Source organism: Marmota monax, unplaced genomic scaffold, assembly GCF_021218885.2.
Source record: "Marmota monax isolate L192 unplaced genomic scaffold, Marmota_monax_Labrador192_F-V1.1 WCK01_AAM20220418_F8-fsc00017, whole genome shotgun sequence".
NCBI lineage: Eukaryota > Metazoa > Chordata > Mammalia > Rodentia > Sciuridae > Marmota > Marmota monax.
Genome location: NW_026695241.1, coordinates 18,027,180 through 18,045,731, shown reverse-complemented (window position 1 = coordinate 18,045,731; position 18,552 = coordinate 18,027,180). Strand labels below are relative to the sequence as shown.

The following is an 18,552-nucleotide window of genomic DNA, read 5'->3' as shown; positions in this document are numbered from 1 at the left end:
AAATATATTTATTTTTAGGAGGATAAAACCATTCTGTGCCAAAATCTACCCTCCAAAGAGCCTTCAAATCAACGTATGCAAAAAAGGAACAGAGGCAGGAAGATAGAAAGGAGTCCTGGGGGAGCTTGATGAGAATGTGAACTGTCTCACATAACCAAAGCCTGGAGGAAGGTTGTTATATACAATAATTTAGCAGCTCTAAGCACAGAACTCAAAACCTCTATTTCTGGGACTGGGGTTGTGGTTCAGTGGTAGAGCACTCGCCTCACACGTGTGAAGCACTGGGTTCAATCCTCAGCACCACATAAAAATAAATAAACAAAATAAAGGTATTGTCCATCTATTACTAAAAAGAAAATATATACATATATACATATATAAAACCCTCTATTCCTAGTATGAGGATAAGCTATAGTTATGGAAACTTGGGCAAATTATTGTACTCACTGTTTCACTTCTTCATCTTAAAAAAAAAAAAGTAGGTATTTATTTCATTAGGGTTGAAGATTAAATGAGATAATACACTTTAACACCTGGTATAATATTTAGCAAATAGGAATATTTGATATTTTGACATTATCATTACTATTATTATCATTATTACAAATAAATGTTTAATAAAGTATGAGTATTATTATCACCAACTATATTACAATATTAACCAAATTATTTCATACACAAAAAAAGAAAAAACTTCTAAATATAACTCAAAAAGTTAAGAGATTTTTAAAATGCCTTTTGTGTGGGGCATGGACACCACAGATTTTAAATAACATACCATGAAACTATCAATTGGACTACAATATCTACTAGCTCTATGTTCATCAATTATTAGAGTCACTAATTACTCCATTCATGTTTGGTTTTCTCTCATTCTAGACTTCAGAACAACTCTTCCTTTTTGCTATACACTCTGATATCAGTGATGTTGGGTAAATATGATGGACAGGGAAGGAAATTATAACCTACAGTAACCTAGAGGTTATCATAATGGTTTAATTTGAAAATTACATGACAAAAAATCGCCTTTAATTGTCTGTGTACACACACACATAGTTTAGGTTAAAAAAAAATACATTCTCTCACAAATCCACCTGGAGTCTATTTCAAGTATTTTCACGCTCGAATAAAGTCTTCAGGAGTAGATTAACAACAACATGACACTAGATTATTTGTTCATTTTATTCTATGAGAGTAAAAGAAAAACTTATAATAGATCTGATATTGTCCCCAGGCCCATTTAAGGCTGATAATTACTTGTCATCCCTCTTAAACTGCTGTCTGCTTCTTTCCCCAATTCACCAATTTATTCTCAGAAGATAAAACTTCTGAATGCACTTTATCCAAAAGAGTTTTTTTTCCCCTACCTGTGGGGCGAGGGATGGGATGCTAGATCAGAGGTGGCCTTGGTGATTTCTAGATCTTCATTCTCTAGAAAATAATGGAAACAAAGAATCAATATCTGAGAGGGAACCCAATCATAATTATCTGTAACTTAAAAAAAAATACTAGCAGTTTCAACCAAAAATATTTGGGGCATAAACTTTATATTCTCAGAGTCGCAGAACAAAAATGACTCAAGACATCACATCAAAGTATTCTCAAACAATCAAAACCCATTCATAAAAAAAGATAAGTCATTTTGCAAAACAAGTCCCCACAAAATTAATCCTAATTCAAGAATCATAATTCTCATAAAGTAGGCAGAACACAGAAGGCAGACTGGAATGTACAATGAAATGAACTGAATTCAGTGTCAAATTACAGAGTGTCACTTCTACATTCAATAAGCTCAGGTTACTGTATCCAATATCAAGTAAAGGACTTTTGTGATTTAATTTATTTATTCATTCACCCATGATTTCTTGAATGAGTAGGTGCTCTCAATAAATATACAAGTGAGGGCTGGGGATATAGCTCAGTTGGTAGCATGCTTGCCTCACATACACAAGGTCCTGGGGAAGGAAGGAGGGAAGGAGGGAAGGAGGGAGGGAGGGAGGGAGGGAGGGAGGGAAGGAAGGAAGGAAGGAAGGAAGGAAGGAAGGAAGGAAGGAAGGAAGGAAGGAAGGAAGGAAATGCATAATGAGGGTCATGCTCCCAAGCTCAGGACAAGCTTGGTGTTACTGTTGCCATCTTGCAGGTAAGAAAACGAAGTGGGAGAGATTGTGCTCTTAAACATCAGGTGTTACTTAGTTTTGTGGTTTACTTGTTCAGCCTTTCCCTGTACACTCAGATAAAATCTGGTTTGCTACATTTAGATAGCCATTAGTTCAGTGCCCTCTGGTTAAGACAGAAAGAAACTGAAGCCCCAAGTCCACTTTCTAATACAAAATGAAATGTTTTTGTTTTGGGTGGTACTGGGGATCAAACCAGGGACACTCTGCCACTGAACTACATCCCTAGCATTTTTTTTTTTTTTTTTTTTTGAGACAGAGTCTCACTAAGTTGTCCAGGCTGGCCTTGAACTTGCAACCTTCCTGCCTCAGCCTCCTGAGTATAGGATTACAGGTGTGTGCCACTATGCCCAAATTAAAATAAAACTTAATGAGGTAAACTTCAAACACTGAGAATGTCATAAAAGTGAAAATGACAGGCAAATACTTGTGATCCAACCTTAATCTAGTCTCTATTTCTTGTATACAAATAGCCCTATATTTCTTTCTTGTCAATTTACAGTCTCGCAGATAGAAACATCTTGAGCTCAGGCTACCCCATTTTCCTCTCAACAAAAGAACTGAGTCTAAGATGCTTGTCAGCTATTCCCCAGTTTCTGCCACTCTGTGAACAGACCCAATTCCCTGAGGGATAATGAGAATAAAAAGTTCTTCCCTATGCTGACTTAAGTGAAAACTGATTCCTAATAAATTTACTCTGTGATCACTCCTCCCCACAACACCCTTTCAAAATATTTGTAGTTTGCCATCACACTTCCCATAGGTTCCTTCTACGGGGGCTGGCCATCTCCACATCACAGGGCCTCTAATATGCAGGTCCTGTTTCATTGCTCCACTGCATTTGTTCCACTCAAAGTAAGGAGCTAAAACAAACAGCCGTTTCAGATGTGCTCTAACCAATGCAGGGTACACCAGCAATAACCTCTTACTAAGGACACAATATTTTTTGGTATAACACCCCATCTAAGCACTAGATTTTTTTTTTAGCTGCTAACTTACTCTGTTGGCCTAAATAAGTCAATCAAAGTTTCAGGGTTTCTAAAATCAACTTTTCCAAGCCCACTCCAACTTATGTTCTATTTTTGAGATACACTTTTGGAAAATAACTGACTTATTAACTTAAATTCAGAACTTTACATACCCATCTTATTTATTTCAAATTAAATTTTTGAAATTATACCCATAATGCTTTGTTCATTGTAGAACAAATTAAATATTAATTTAAAAAAATTTGCATCTGCCCTTCCAAACTTTGTCCTTTAAAAAACTTTTTAAATACACAAGTAATCCAAAATTCACAATAGAAAAATCAGGAAATACTGATAAACAAAATAGCCAGAGAAACACCAATAACCATAACTCCACTAACCAAAGATAGCCACTATTAACAACTTGATGTATATCCTTTCAAAAATTTATTTACATAAACATACCAAATGTTAATAGACATTTTTCATGAAAATTTTTCAGGGCCAGTAAAAAATAAGGGCTATCTCATCATTTTAAACAGCTGCACCTTCCACCTACTAGTTTTGGCAATCAATCATGATCATTGTGTAAAATTGATAGATAATTTCATTAGAATCTGGAAAACTGTTTTATCAATTCTAGCAAGCACTTATTTATTGTAATTCTTATATTAAAAAATAAACTTCTCCTCATCAACTATTTGGCTGTTATAAAATACTCATAAAAGAAAGGTAGGATGAAGAATTGATTCTAGGAGCCAGGCACGGTGGTGAACGCCTATAATCCCAACAGCTCAGGAGGCTGAGGCAGGATGATGGCAAGTTTGAGGCCAGCCTCAGCTACTTAGCAAGGCCCTAAGCAACTCAGTGACAGACCCTGTCTTAAAATTGAAAATAAATAATAAGGGATGCTCAATGCTTGCCTCACATTGTGAGATATTGGGTTTGATCCTCAGCACCACATAAAAATAAATAAAGCTAAATTGTGTGTGTGTGTGTGTGTGTGTGTACATCTTCAGTCATATATATATGACTGAAGATGTAGCCCAGTGATAAAGCACCTCTGGGTTCAATCCCTAGTACCAAAAAAAGGGGGAAAAAAAGAAGGAAAAAAGAATTGATTCTACACCAACTGTCAAAATACTGACTGAGTTAGATTCATAGGTGAAGAATGATTTATTTTTTAAAGTGTCATTAGAAACATGGATTTTAACATATTTTATGTGTTTGAAGGTTTCCTAGCTTTTGCCTATGGGGCTCTTGTGTCCCTTTAACATGACCCAAGTAGTCTTGCTTAAAGCACAAGTTCCAGGCTCCTCTTATAAATGCCCTGTCCCAAACCTGGAATCAATTATTTCTCATGTGTCCTATTTTTTGTTCATGTGACTCAGCATTTAGAAACTCCACCCTCATGCTGGGGATATAGCTCAGTTGGTAGAGTATTTGCCTCCCACAGGGCCCTGGGTTCAATCCCCAGCACCACAAGAAGGAAAGAAAAAAAAAGAGAAACTCTACCCTCATAAATGGCTAGATGCCATTATGGGGGGAATGGGTTAATTATCCTGGGGATGGGTTAGTTATCATTGGAGTGGGTTTCTGATAAAAGGATGAGTTCAGTCACCTTCCCCGTCGCTTATGTGTTCATTTCGGTTTCCTGCCATGAGGCGACACAGCAAAAAGACCCTCACAAGAAATGACTTTGAATTTCCCAGCTTCCAGAAGTGTATAAAATATTTGTTCTTTATAAATTACCCAATCTCATATATTGTTATTGTCAGACCAGGACGCAAGAAAAGACCACTGACTCCAATTAAAATCAAATTAAAGCAAGCTTATTATTTTGACCAGCCGGGCTGCCTCTCCCAACAAAAACCGGGGGAACAAGATAGCCCCGCAGCTTTCTTGCAACCCAGCTTTATAGCCCAGAAAGTTACACAAAGTGGGTTACAGATAACAAAACTTTGACGAGTATAACACAAATGGTAGTTTACATTTTTGCTGGCCCCAGCATCAGAATTTATGAAGGTCATTAGAGCCTCAGTGTCTAATAGAGAAACCTTTAATTCTGTTACTCAGGGATGGATAATCATACTAGCAAACACCAAGCCTACCTGTGTAGGTTAGGAATATCTGTAGGCCTTAAACTAAAAACTTCTGTCTCTGGCAGCTCCTCTTGATAGTCTCTTTTTATAGTTATCAGGCGTTTCTGCCTGAGAATCCTTTGTAGCCTCCAGTCTTACTTATTTTGAGAGGCTAACATAAGGTGTATACCTTAAATAATAATAATAATAATAATAGTAATAATAATAATAATTATTATTATTATTTTAAATGTCCAGGAATGGCTGTATTTTGGTTTTAACTGTCTTTGCTAAGTGTTTAAGATGAAGCAGTCAAACTGACTTTTGTTTCTATCTATTGTTAACAGTCAGCTGAGTTTTTATGGGAGTCATTCCTGGGGAAACTTGAGAGCAGCTTCTCAGTTCTGCTAGTGCCATTTGCGCTAGGATGGGTCCAGGTCTTGCTTTACCATGTGGCTTCCCTTGGAAGCATCAGGGATGTCTCCCTTCTCCGATGACCCTCCTCTTTATAGCAAATGCACTGATTGGCTTTCTGTTCTCCAGTGGTCTCATTAATCTCCCTGATCGGGAGGTTATGAGGCCCAGAGTTGCAAAGCTCTTTAGAGAAGTCCCCTGTTCCCTGGATTCAGACTGACTCAGAGGGCAAGAGCCAAATATTGGTTTTCTTGGCCCTTTTAATTTAACTTTAATTCTAAAACTTAATCTTAAACATCCAGCAAATAAATTTTAACAGCCTTATATTAAGAGTACTGGGCTTTAATGTCTATAACTTTACAATTATTTATCTTTTTTATTAATTGGGGTCTGTATTATCCTATCTGTCTTGTAGGTGATGGCTTATTATCTTAAATTAACCCAGGTTGTGTTCTTAAAGCAACACCTCTGCAAAACACTAACAGGGAATCTTGAGATCATTTATAAGGAAATTACAAAATAAAATTAACAAGAGTAAAAACATATTTAGTTCATGTAATAGCTACCCTGAATTTTGGCTGAGTTATACATTATATCCCCTGTTTGAGATCCTAGTAATCTTGACAGAAAAAAACAACTTTTGAACATAACTTTATTTATTTATTTTTTAATATTTATTTTTTAGTTTTCGGTGGACACAACATCTTTGTTTGTATGTGGTGCTGAGGCTCGAACCCGGGCCACACGCATGCCAGGCGAGCGCGCTACCACTTGAGCCATATCCCCAGCCCTGAACATAACTTTAAATGAACTAAAATCTGGCCTACTGCTTTCATAGGCATTCTCACATGTAGTCGTATGGGACACAGAGCCTATTCTCAGGTAAGGCAGGGCTCTTCATAAATCTTAAGTGCTCTAGTTCTGAAGCTGATCTTTGCTTTTTAAACATCATTTTACAAAGCTTACATAAATTGTTACTCAAGTTTACATGAATATTAGCTAACACAATATAATATCACATATAAAACATGAATTAAAGAAAGGCTGAAAATTTTTAACCTTTTGTGGAAAGGTAGCAAAATACTTTGTGCTTTACAATATTAACCTTTACATAGATTAGGCTCTCATTAACTTAAAAATACATTTAAATTGTTCCCCAATGTAAAAAGTAACATAAAACTTTACATATCTTATTGATAACAGGTAAATAAATCCCCAATATGTTTTTTTAAGCTTAAAATTACCATACAACTTTGGAACACCAGCTTGATATAATGCTTTTTTAAAGCTTCTACCTTACAGACTTGTATACCTGGAAGATATGAGCCCATTAATAGCATCACAATTACATTAATGTTTTAATATTAACCAAGTTTAGCTTTTAAAGAAATGACAATTCAGTGCTCTAAAATAACAGTTCTTATTTAACCAGTTGTTTAATTTTTATGGTTGCTTGCTCTAGAAAAAAAGAAATAAAACTTAATAAACACAATGGTATGGGTAAACTTATGTTTTAAGAAATTTTTGTCTTTTTAACACATGACTGATTGTAAAAACAAACTTATACAGACCTTAGTAAATCAATCAGATATCTAACAAAAGTACTCATGAATGAGTAATCCCATATCAAATTTACTTTACTTATTTTATCAAAATATTAGACAAGTATATTGAACAGTTTTAGCCATTTTTTTTCCTTGTTGAAGGAAAGTCCTAGAACCAAGGCATATTAGACATTTTTAGACATTAATATTTTATTAGTTTTTTTGAACACCTAGAAAAACTTGTAAGCTTAAATTTAAAGACATTTATTTTTATCTGTTTACCCAATTTAAATTGAACCATTTAAATCACATGAATTAAAGATCTTTGGATCCATTTTTTCAAATTTTTTATGAATGCTCCTTATATCTGTTAATTTGTATATCATATATATGATATACGGACATATGTACATATAGACATTCAACACATAACACAAGTGTGCACACATAACACAGTAGTAAAGGCTTTGTGGCTTGTTGCAGGTGAAATCTCCATTGCAATGTTTAAAAACTCCACAATTGATCAAAGATAGAACTGATCAGAAAAACATTAACCTAGGTCTATAGGATCAAAATCATGAGCTCAAAAAAATACAGAATCTAAGAAAAAGCAAGAGTCCTAAAAAAATATGACCAGCCAGTAATTAGTAAATACCATACAATTTACTTTATTTTTTTTCCTTAGGCCTCAGATCAGTCTCCTACTGAGCTTGCAGGCTTCTTTCATTTGCATTTCAACATAAGTTCTGGCTGAGGTCTGGAAGGATCAGGGAAAACTGCTATTCTGAGCAGACACCTCATGCCTAAGGCATTTTAACCATAAGTCATAATTTTCAGGTTCAGATGTTGATGATACAAGTTTATGTTATGATACAAATTTAAGATACAATTCACAAAATTTTATACCTTTACATCTTGTTTTGTTAAAGGAAAAATTTTTTCTACACTAGAAAAAACTTGCTCACACAAAACTGAAAATAGGATCTTACTTGATAATATAAAAGCTACCATCATAAGAAATCTCTTCAGGATCATTAAGCTACTTTCTTTGCTCTGAAGTTCCTAAAGAGAACCACACACTACCATCTATATCCAAAATTAAGCTTTAAAAATTTTTAAGACTGTTGCTATTCAACGTCATCTTAATAAGCCAGAACAACCCCCAATCAAATACTTTCCTTTTCCAAGTCCTACACACTGAGGGGAACAGATACCATACTATGATTTACTATCCTTGTCCAAATTAACACACTGGTATACACAGTGACATCTTCCCAGCTATCCAATTTAAAAATTGGTGAAAAAACCTGAATGTTTGGGAGTTACTTGCCAACTTGGAAGTAGAGTTCTTTAGTTTTCCATCTTAAGTATTTAAGTTCTCTGGCATGAATTATCTGAAATCATAAACTAAACAATTACCTAAACCCAATTTTTAACTGCAAGATAGTGCAATGCTTCAAAAACCCATTCAGATACCAGATTGTTAAAATAAAATATCATCTTTTAGATACACATTCAGCCAAGATCATCCCCAAGAAACAATCTATAATATCAACACATTATTGCCCATGTCTTAAAGGGCCAGAAACAGATATAAACAAAGATTTAATAAAAAATTTATTTTAATAAAAAGAAATACAACAACAAACAGACAGAAGGAGCTCCAAACTATGGCTGTCAGACAGGAACCTTTAAAACAGAGCAGATAAGAGAAAAAATCTCCCCAAGTTTCTAACTTCTATTTGACTCCTACACCAGTGGCACCATAGATGTCCCCACAAGTGGACCAGATGTTTTCACAGAGGGGCAACCTGAAATGTAAAATCAAGCGACTTTACTGCACTTAGTGTCCCCTTTTTCTTTTTTCTTTTTGTTTAAGTAGACAGAGGTGGCATAATCCTTACAGTGCAGGGAAGGAAGGCGGGAGTTCCCCGAAGCAAAAGGAGCTTCAGCAGCTGCTGGGAGTCCCTCAGTTCCTCCTTTTACTTACAGGATTAGCTCCTCTGGTTCGGTTCCACCCCAGGCATGCTCAAATATCTCCTAACTTTTCAGTAGTCAGCTCTCAAAAAATTCATCTTACATATTCGGCATGCAGTTGTTTGGAGTGATAGGCTTCCCCAAGAAGGGACCGTCCTTTAGAGTTCCCCCTGAGGTGTCAAAATTTGTAACTGAAAGATCGATTCCTGACCTTGAAGCCAATTAACACCAATTTAATAATGAGGACAGGGTTTTGAGAAAAAGAAAAAAGGGAGGTTTATTGCTTTGCTAACAAAGGACAAACACAGGGGACTCCACCCCAAAGGTTGTGACTGTCTTGATCTGGAGGGACAAGGGGTTTTAAAGGAGTTTTTGTTAATCTGGGAGATTCTCAGTTCTTATATCCCTAGCAGGCATTTCCCTCTGCAGTGGGTGTGCTTCAGGCAGCCAACCAGGGGCTTCTCTAATCCTGCTTAACAAAGGGTAAAGTTTATTGCAGTTCCTTAAAACACAGTTCAAAGGGCTGTCAGGCTTACTTTCTTTATTACCCATTTTCATGTCCAATTTCCTTAAGTTTTTACCACAGAAGTCACACAACAAAAGGCAGGAAAAAAATATATATATAGAACACAGAACAAAATACAAGAAAACAGAAACCCGGCACTAAAACTGAAAAACAGAGGAGCAATGCAACATCTTGCTAAAGCTCCCGGGGTAGGAGCACGTTCGTGCCCGTTGGCACCTCTCTACCCTTCCAGAGGAATTCCCCACAGAACGATATCTCCTTACTATCCCGGACAGGAGTACACGCATGTGAGCCTTGCCAGGCCACCTCTCTGTCTTCAGAAGAGATCTCCCTTAACTGATTACCAGATGTTATAAAGGTGCCACTTACCTATGGAGGCCTCCTCCACCAGATGCTTGCTAATTGTTTTAGGGTGGCAGTTCACTGCAGTACTCCGAGGACCGAAGGCTCACTCCGAGGCCTTGGAAAGTCTCAAGTGCACCCCATAGAGTGGCTCTCCAGCCGGGAGCCCTGGAGCGAAGGCCAGCTTTAGAATTTCTAGCAGTCTGGTCTTGAGGTCTGGTCTGGCTGAGTCATCTCGCTGGGGCCTCCAAAATGTTAGACCAGGATGCAAGAAAAGCCCACTGACTCCAATTAAAATCAGATTAAAGCAAGCTTATTACTTCGGCCAGCCTCTCCCAACAAAAACCATGGGAAGAAGACAGTCCCACAGCTTTCTTGCAGCCCAGCTTTATAGCCCAGAAAGTTACACAAAGAGGGGGTTACAGATAACAAAGGCTAGTTTACATTTTTGCTGGTCCCAGCATCAGAATTTATGAAGGTCATTAGAGCCTCAGAGAGGGTCATTATCTGGCCAGGGAAGGCCAAGATTTATGAGGCCTCACTAAAGTTTCAGAGGGGGCTGCTATCTAGTCAGAGAGAGCCAGGCATGGGTGAGTTCAAGGCACGAGCAGGCATTCCAAGCAAGTTCAGAATTTGCAGTAATTTATAGTAAAGCCAAAATTATCTTTTCATGGCTTTGTGGCAAGATGGCTCCCAATTTTAAGAGAAAATCAGGCTGGGTCTATCAGTTATAGCAAAACAAAACAGACTTAACACACACACACACAAAATAATGCTATTGGGCTGGGGCTGTAGCTCAGTGGTAGAGCACTTGTGTAGCATGTGTGAGGCACTGGGTTCCATTCTCAACACCATATATAAAAAATAAAATAAAGTCCATTGACAACTAAAAAATATTTTTAAAAATAAATAAATAAGGGGCTGGGGATGTGGCTCAAGTGGTAGCGCGCTCGCCTGGCATGCGTGCGGCCTAGGTTCGATCCTCAGCACCACATACAAACAAAGATGTTGTGTCCACCGAAAACTAAAAAATAAATATTAAAAATTCTCTCTCTCAAAAAAAATTAATAAATAAAAGAATGCTGTTTACAAGAGACTTGCTTTAAACATAAGAACACACATAGGCTGAAAGTGAAAGGATGAATAAAGATATCTCCATATAAATGGTAATCAAAAAAAGAACACAGGTGGCTATATAATATCAGAAATAATAGGTTTTAAGTCAAAATTTGCAAGAAGGCTAGGGTTGTGGCTCAGTGGTAGAGTGCTTCCCCAGCATGCGTGAGACACTGGGTTTGATCCTGGCATCACATTAAAATGAACCAAATAAAGGTATTGTGTCAATCTACAACTAAAAAAATCCTTTAAAAAAAATTGCCAAGAGACAAAAGATCATTATTTAATGATAAAGGGATCAATGTATCAAGAGGACATAGAAATTATAAATAAATTTGCATAAATACACATACACACACACACACACATCAGAGCACCCAAAGGTATAAAGCAAATATCAATGGTCATGAAGGAAGAAATGGATAGCAATATAATAACAGTAGGAAGATTCAATACATCACTTTCAACAATGGATGAATCAACCAGACAGAAAATAAATAAGGATATATTGCACTTGAACTACAATTCAGATCAAATGGACCTAATAAACACATATAGAACTTTCCATCTAAAAGCAGCAGTATAGGGCTGGAAGTGTTGCTCAGTGGTAGAGTGCTTGCCTATTACGTGTGAGGCAATGGTTCGATCCTCGGCACCACATAAAAATAAATAAATAAAATAAAGGGATTGTGTGCATGTATAACTAAAAAAATATTTTTTAAAAAAAGCAGCAGTATACAAATTCTCTGGTGTACATGGAACATTCTCCAAGATAGACTACATGTTGACCCACAAAACAAAGCTTCACAAACTTAAGACAGAAATTACATCAAGGATTGTTTCTGTCCTCAATGGCATGAAAATAGAAATTAATAACAGGAGAAATTTTGAAAAATGCACAAACGTGGAAATTAAACATGCTACTGAATTATAAATGATTCAGAGAAGAAATCACAAGGGAAATTTTAAAAATATCTTGAGACAAACAACAAAGGAAACACAACATACCAAAACCTACAGGGTGCAGGAAAGCAGTTGTAAGAGGAATTTATAGTAAAATATGTCCACATTTAAAAAGATAGACCTCCAGCCAGGCACAGTGGCACACCTGTAATCCCAGAGGCTCCAGAGGCTGGGGCAGGAGGATTGCAAGTTCAAAGCCAACCACAGCAAAAGCAAAGCACTAAGCAACTGAGACCCTGCCTCTAAATAAAATACAAAATAGGGCTGGGGGTGGCTCAGTGATTGAGTGCCCAAGTTCAATCCCCAGTACATCTCCCAACCCTGCAAAAAAAAAAAAAAGACCTTAAATAAATAACTAATGTTCCTTGCTATTTTTAAAACTGGAATGCTTGATTATGGGAGATTATGCCCCTACCCATAGACATTAGTATTATTTCCATTCTATTAATTTTACAAATTGTGTTACAATGTCTTGTGTATATTTTGTATTCCTGCCAGGGTGTCTTTGAAATATATTCCTGGAAGTGGAATTTTTGGACCAAATTCTTTTCCACAGGAATCATCCATCATTTTACATTCATAACAGCAATATACAAATGCCTGTTTCCCCATAGCCTCCACAGAGTATGCTGTCAAACTTTTCAAAAATTGACAGAAATTGATAGGTGAGGAATGATATCTTAACTTTGTTTTTGTTTTGTTTAAGACAGGTTCTCTACATATTACTCAGGCTGATCTCAAACTCCTAGGCTCAAGTGATCCTCTCCTGCCTCAGCCTCCTGAGTGGCTGGGACTATAGGTGCAGGCCACCACACCCTATTTGAAATTCCTTGTCAAAGGAGGGGTCTAAATATTAAGACTTTTATACACGTTGCCCAATTTCTCTCCAAATTTCACTTCTATTAGCAGTGAGTAAGTGTGACCATTTCCCACATTCTCATTAACACTAGGTAAATCATTTCCGTATAATTTTTGCCAATGAGATAGAACAAGAGACAGTACTATTTTAATTTGCAATCTGATAGTTCATATGGTCAAAACAAACTTTTATGCATTTAAAATCAGTTGTCTTTTTTTGTTAAAAAATGAATTTATTCCATACATAACACTTAACTTCCTTCATTCAACAACAATATTCATGCATTTGAAACAGACCATACAAAAAAAAAAAGACAATAGAATCTCTCCTTTAGATATCACTCTATCAAATATTTTGGCAAAGCCTAAATGTACTGTACACACACAAACCACATCAAAAGGGGAAACATGAGTTAATGACCCTGCCTAAATTCAACAGAATTTTACTGGGCCTCTGTGTCAGACACTGTGTTCTATGCTTCAATTACAGAATTAAACTAGACCTAATTATGCTGTCAAAGAACTCAGTCTAGTGAGAAGATAAACTCACAAATAGACCATTATAATATATGCATGGTATCATTTAGAAAATTATGTGCTAGATATCACAGAAATAGATAATTAACTAACTTAGGACAGAAAGGTTTCAAAGGAGGTTTAAGATGACAAATATATTGTCTTAAAGAATAGGTAGGACTTGGCCAAGTCCAGTGGAAAGCACATGGCAGGCACATTTTGGGCCCCTGCTATGTGTCTCAGACTGAGCAAAAGCAAGGAACACACACAAACATCATGGCAGTTGAGTATGGCTAGAAGCCATAGTGCTAGTGCAGATAGATGAGCAGAAATCCCATTAACTGAACTCAATTCTTAGTGAATTCCTAAAAAGTGACTGACTGAGTGCTAGGCATTAGAATACACTAACACAGACTCAGTTCAGGCCCTCATGAAGTTCTCAATCTAGCAGGGAAGGCTTGCAAAGACCCTTTATTCCATAGGCGATGGAGACTTTTAAGCCAGGAAATGACATAGCCAAATGTATATATTTTGGTACAATTCTGTGGCAGCCATAGGTAGGGTAGACTTTAACAGATCAGACAGAGGGCCTCTGCAGAAGTCCACATGAGAGACAGAGTGGACCTAACTAGTAATGATGGTTGTGACTAGAGAAGACATGATTTGAAAATAATCAGGCTGTCAAATTTTATTTTTTTATTTGTTCTAATTAGTTATACATGACTGTAGAATGCACTTTGACATATCATGCATAAATGGAGTATAACTTCTCATTCTTCTGGTTGTACATGATGTAGCGTTACATCAGTGGTGTAATCATACATGAACACAGGGTAATAATATCCTACTATCATTCCTACTCCCAAATCCCCTCCCCTCTCTTCACTCACCTATTTCTAATCCAATGTACCTCTATTCTTCCATAGCACCCACCATTATTGTGAATTAACATCCACATATCAGAGAAAATATTCAACCTTTGGTTCTTTGGAATTGTCTTAGTCAATTTTGTTTTTAATATGCTCATGCTGACACTTAACTCCTTATTTTCCTTACTAAATGTTCAGAAACCAAAGGTAAGACAATTTAGAACCTTAATGAGAATGGATATCCAGTTTTATGGTCTACATATTCAGTATAATACTCTCTTCCCCTTTGGGATAACTGGTACATGTGTCCATTTCTAGCCACTGACATCCCTCGAAGATGATACACAATTACATCACAGATTCTTTCATAACTCCAGATATAATAATCATATGTCACCCTATTGCCTTTCAATAGTCAACCTTCTCTTCTTTGAGAGCATAGATATCATAAAAAGTACACAGTGAAGTTCAAAAGGGAAGATCTTCTCATCCCAGTACCCAGAAGTTAGGGAATAGTCATATGATATAAAATATTCCCACCTGGAATTTGAAACAGAGTGGCATGAGGGAGAGACAGAATTCTAGTGACAGCCAGAGTCCTGACCAAATTGTTCTTGATGTTAGCCTCTACAGTCTACTCCTCTAGCCTTTAAACAATTTGGTGAGTATTCTTTATCCTTCTAATAAATCTTTCTGCTTAAGGAAGCCAATATTATCTTCTATTGCTTGTAACAAGAACTCTGACCAAACTTTCTGGATAGAATTGGTCTGGGTTCAGCCAGGCATGGTGGCACATGCCTGTAATCCCAACAGCTCGGGAGGCTGAGACAGGAGGATCATAACTTCAAAGCCACCCTTAGCAATGGCAAGGTATTAAGCAATTCATTCAGACCCTGTCTCTAAATAAGATACAAAATAGGGCTGGGGATTTGGCTCAGTGGATGCATGCCCCTTAGTTCAATCCCCAGTACCAAAAAAGAGAATTGGTCTGGGTCCAGAGATCTAAGAGTACTTTAGTGTCCTATCTTCATTCTGATTATTTTTATTATTATAAACATAACTTAGTGATCATGTATTATATGCTGTTTACTTTCTAAGCATTTTGTAAATGTCAGTCTTATTGAATATCCACAGATACTCACTCAATTACATTGCCTATAGTTAATACTACCATTTTTTTTTATAGTTTAAGAAACTGAGGCCAGAAAAATTAGACAACTTGCCCAAGACAACCAGCAAACAGGAAGAGTATATGAACACAGGCAGTTTAAGTCCAAAGCCAGCACTTTTACTAATTACATTATACAATGATTCCTTATAAATATAAAACATTTTTTGTGGTAAAATATAACACGTGTACAGAAAATAACACAAAAGAATACAGCTCATATATATTATCAGATATATGCATATCCACACCCAGGCCAAGAAACACCATTCCTAGCACTGCAGAAGCCCACACATGACCTTCCCAATCAGTACTCAGCCCTGTCCTTCTTAAAGTAAGCATCACCCTAACAATGGGAACCATTTCCTTGCTTTTCATTATAGTTAAGTCACCTAACTATGTATTTCAAACAGTATTACTTCATCTGCCTGCTTTCTGGACTCAATCAAAAGGGAAATGATACAGAATGTTTCCTTTGGACCTGGCTTATTTCACTCAACATTAAGTTTGAAAGATTCATGCATACTGTCATAGGCAGGTTCATTCACTTTCATTGCTAAACAACATAATTTGTCCATCTATTGTTGATATGTGGGTTATTTTTAGTTTGGGGCTATTCTGAGTAATGCTGCTGTGAATATTTTTGTACATGTCTCTTGGTTACGATGCATGAATTTATATTGGGTATAAACACATGAGTAAAATGACTGTCACAAAAATTGGAATGTTTAAAAGTTTCATAGATAATGCCAAACTATTTTCTAAAGAGGATACATCAAATGAACATTCCCACTGGCAGTGAAGGATCATTCTCATTACTTGTACCTGTTCTGTCACCTAGTCACATTAATATTTTTTATTTGGGATATTTTGATGGGTAAATGTTTATTTCATTTATATTTCACTGATAATTTACATTTCTTGGTCACTGGGATTTTTTTTCAGTTTGTTTATTGTTAAAAGATATTGTTTTAAACATCAAACATGGCACCAAAATATGAGCCTTAAGACATCTTTACAACTGAAGAATACTATACTGAGGGCTGGGGTGTGGCTCAGTGGTAGGGCACTTGCCTCATACCTGTGAGGTACTGGGTTCGATCCTCAGCACCACATAAAATAAATAAATAAAATAAAGGTATTGTGTCTGAATACCACTCAAAAAAATTTTAAAAAAATACTCTGCTGATGTTTACAATTAATTTCTGACAATTGAAAACTTATTAGTGATGCTGCTAATAATCACATACTTCATTAGCTGAATGCAATTTATTCAATTAAAAAAGCAAAGTTTCCCCTCCCTTTCTTAGTCTCAAACCAAACCAAACCAATCATTTTTCACCTAGAAAGAACAATAATTTAAACAAATTTTAGCCAGTTTTAAATAAAACCCAGCATGCTCTAAAACATGGGAAAACAAGGTTGCCCAAAGTGAATATGATACTTGAAAAGATAAAACTCTCTGGCTGAATATATTGCAAAAAGAGAAAAGTGCTTATGTCTTTCTAGCCATTTCTTCTCTCAGAGGCCTTGCTGCACCCTCAAGAGCTACTTGAGAGGGGTGGTGTGCAGGCCCAGTCATGCGGGCAGTTCAGGGCCAAGCATGTTGTGCTTAGTTGGCTTCACTCCTCAGCTGTCCTCCCTATGACTTTTAGCAGTTTTTGTTTTAGGCCATCACACAGTAGGTTTCTTTTTCCAACTGAAAACTAAGCAGATGTGTTTGAACACGGTAACACAGTACTAGTCACGGCGCTAAGTGTTCATGCTCCAAGTCCCCATGGGTGCCTCACAACATCCTGATGGAGAGCAGACATGGTCATTCAGATTCTTCAGGTAAGTGCCTATCTAATTTTTCTGCCCATTTGGACCATCAGATTGTGGTTCTTTTATTATTTAAAGGAGTTTTGAGGAATTTTTTGTTGTCATTTTGCAGTGCTGGGGATTGAACCCAGGGCCTTACACACTTTAGACAAGAGGTCTATCACTGAGCCATACCTAGATCCTTCTTTATAGTTTTGGATATAAATCTTTTGTCAATTATATATATTATAATTAACTGCTCCCACTCTGAGATTTATATTTTCACTTTTAATAGTGTTCTTAATGAACCAAAGTTCTCTAATATGTAGTCTAAATGTATCAATTTTATCCTCATCAGTCTTTATGTGTCCTGTTTAAGAAGTCTTTCACTACACTGCAATCCTGAAAATATTCTATTTATTTTCTTGGAGTTTATTGTACAGGCATACCTTGGAGATATTGCAGCCTAAGTTCCAGACTATCAGAAACTATCACAATAAAGCAAGTCACACATATTTTTTGGTTTTCCAGTTCATACAAAAGTTATGTTTACAATATACTGTAGTCTATTAAGTGTGCATTAGTATCATGGCTAAAATCCAATGTAAATGTCTTAATTTAAAAATACTTTATTGCTGGCCAGTTGCTGTGGCCATGCCTGTGTGTCCAGCAACTCAGGAGACTGAAGCAGGCAGATGGCAAGTTCAAGGCCATCCGGGGTAACTTATCAAGATTTTGTCTCAAAATACAATAAAATTTAAAAAGGACTGGGGACGTAACTCCATAGTAGAGCACATGCCTAGCATGCACAAGGCCCTGAGTTCAATCCTCAGTTACTCCCCCTCAATACACACAAAAAAAATGATAAAAATGTTAACAATCATCCAAGCCTTCTGGGAGTTGTAATCCTCTTCTTGGTGGAGGGTCTTCTCAATGTCAATGACTGCTGAGTGACCAGAGTGGTGGTTCCTGAAGCCTAGGGGTGGGGGGGCTATAGCAATTTCTTAAAATAAAACAATAAAGTCTGCTGCAGCAGTTTACACTTCTTCCACAAAAGATTTCTCTGTAACATGCAATGCTACTTGATAGCATTTTACCCTCAGTAGAACTTCTTTCAAAACTATAGTCAATCCTTCAAACCCTAATGCTGCCTTATTAACTAAATTTATCTAATATTCTAAATTTTTTTTTTTGTCATTTCAACAGTATTCACAGCATTGTCACCTGCGGTAGATC

At 36.6% G+C, this 18,552-nt stretch overlaps 1 protein-coding gene across 3 annotated transcripts in view; it reads right to left on the bottom strand.

The window, feature by feature from the left end:
- Tmed8 (transmembrane p24 trafficking protein family member 8) overlaps window positions 1–18,552 on the bottom strand; it is a 46,184-nt gene that overhangs the window by 15,690 nt on the left and 11,942 nt on the right. For all 3 annotated transcript variants that reach the window (XM_046440756.2, XM_046440757.2, XM_046440758.1), the window contains one exon: window positions 1,368–1,431. In XM_046440756.2, the coding sequence (XP_046296712.1) occupies window positions 1,368–1,431 (64 nt within the window). Of the gene's footprint in view, window positions 1–1,367; window positions 1,432–18,552 lie in introns of those variants that run through there.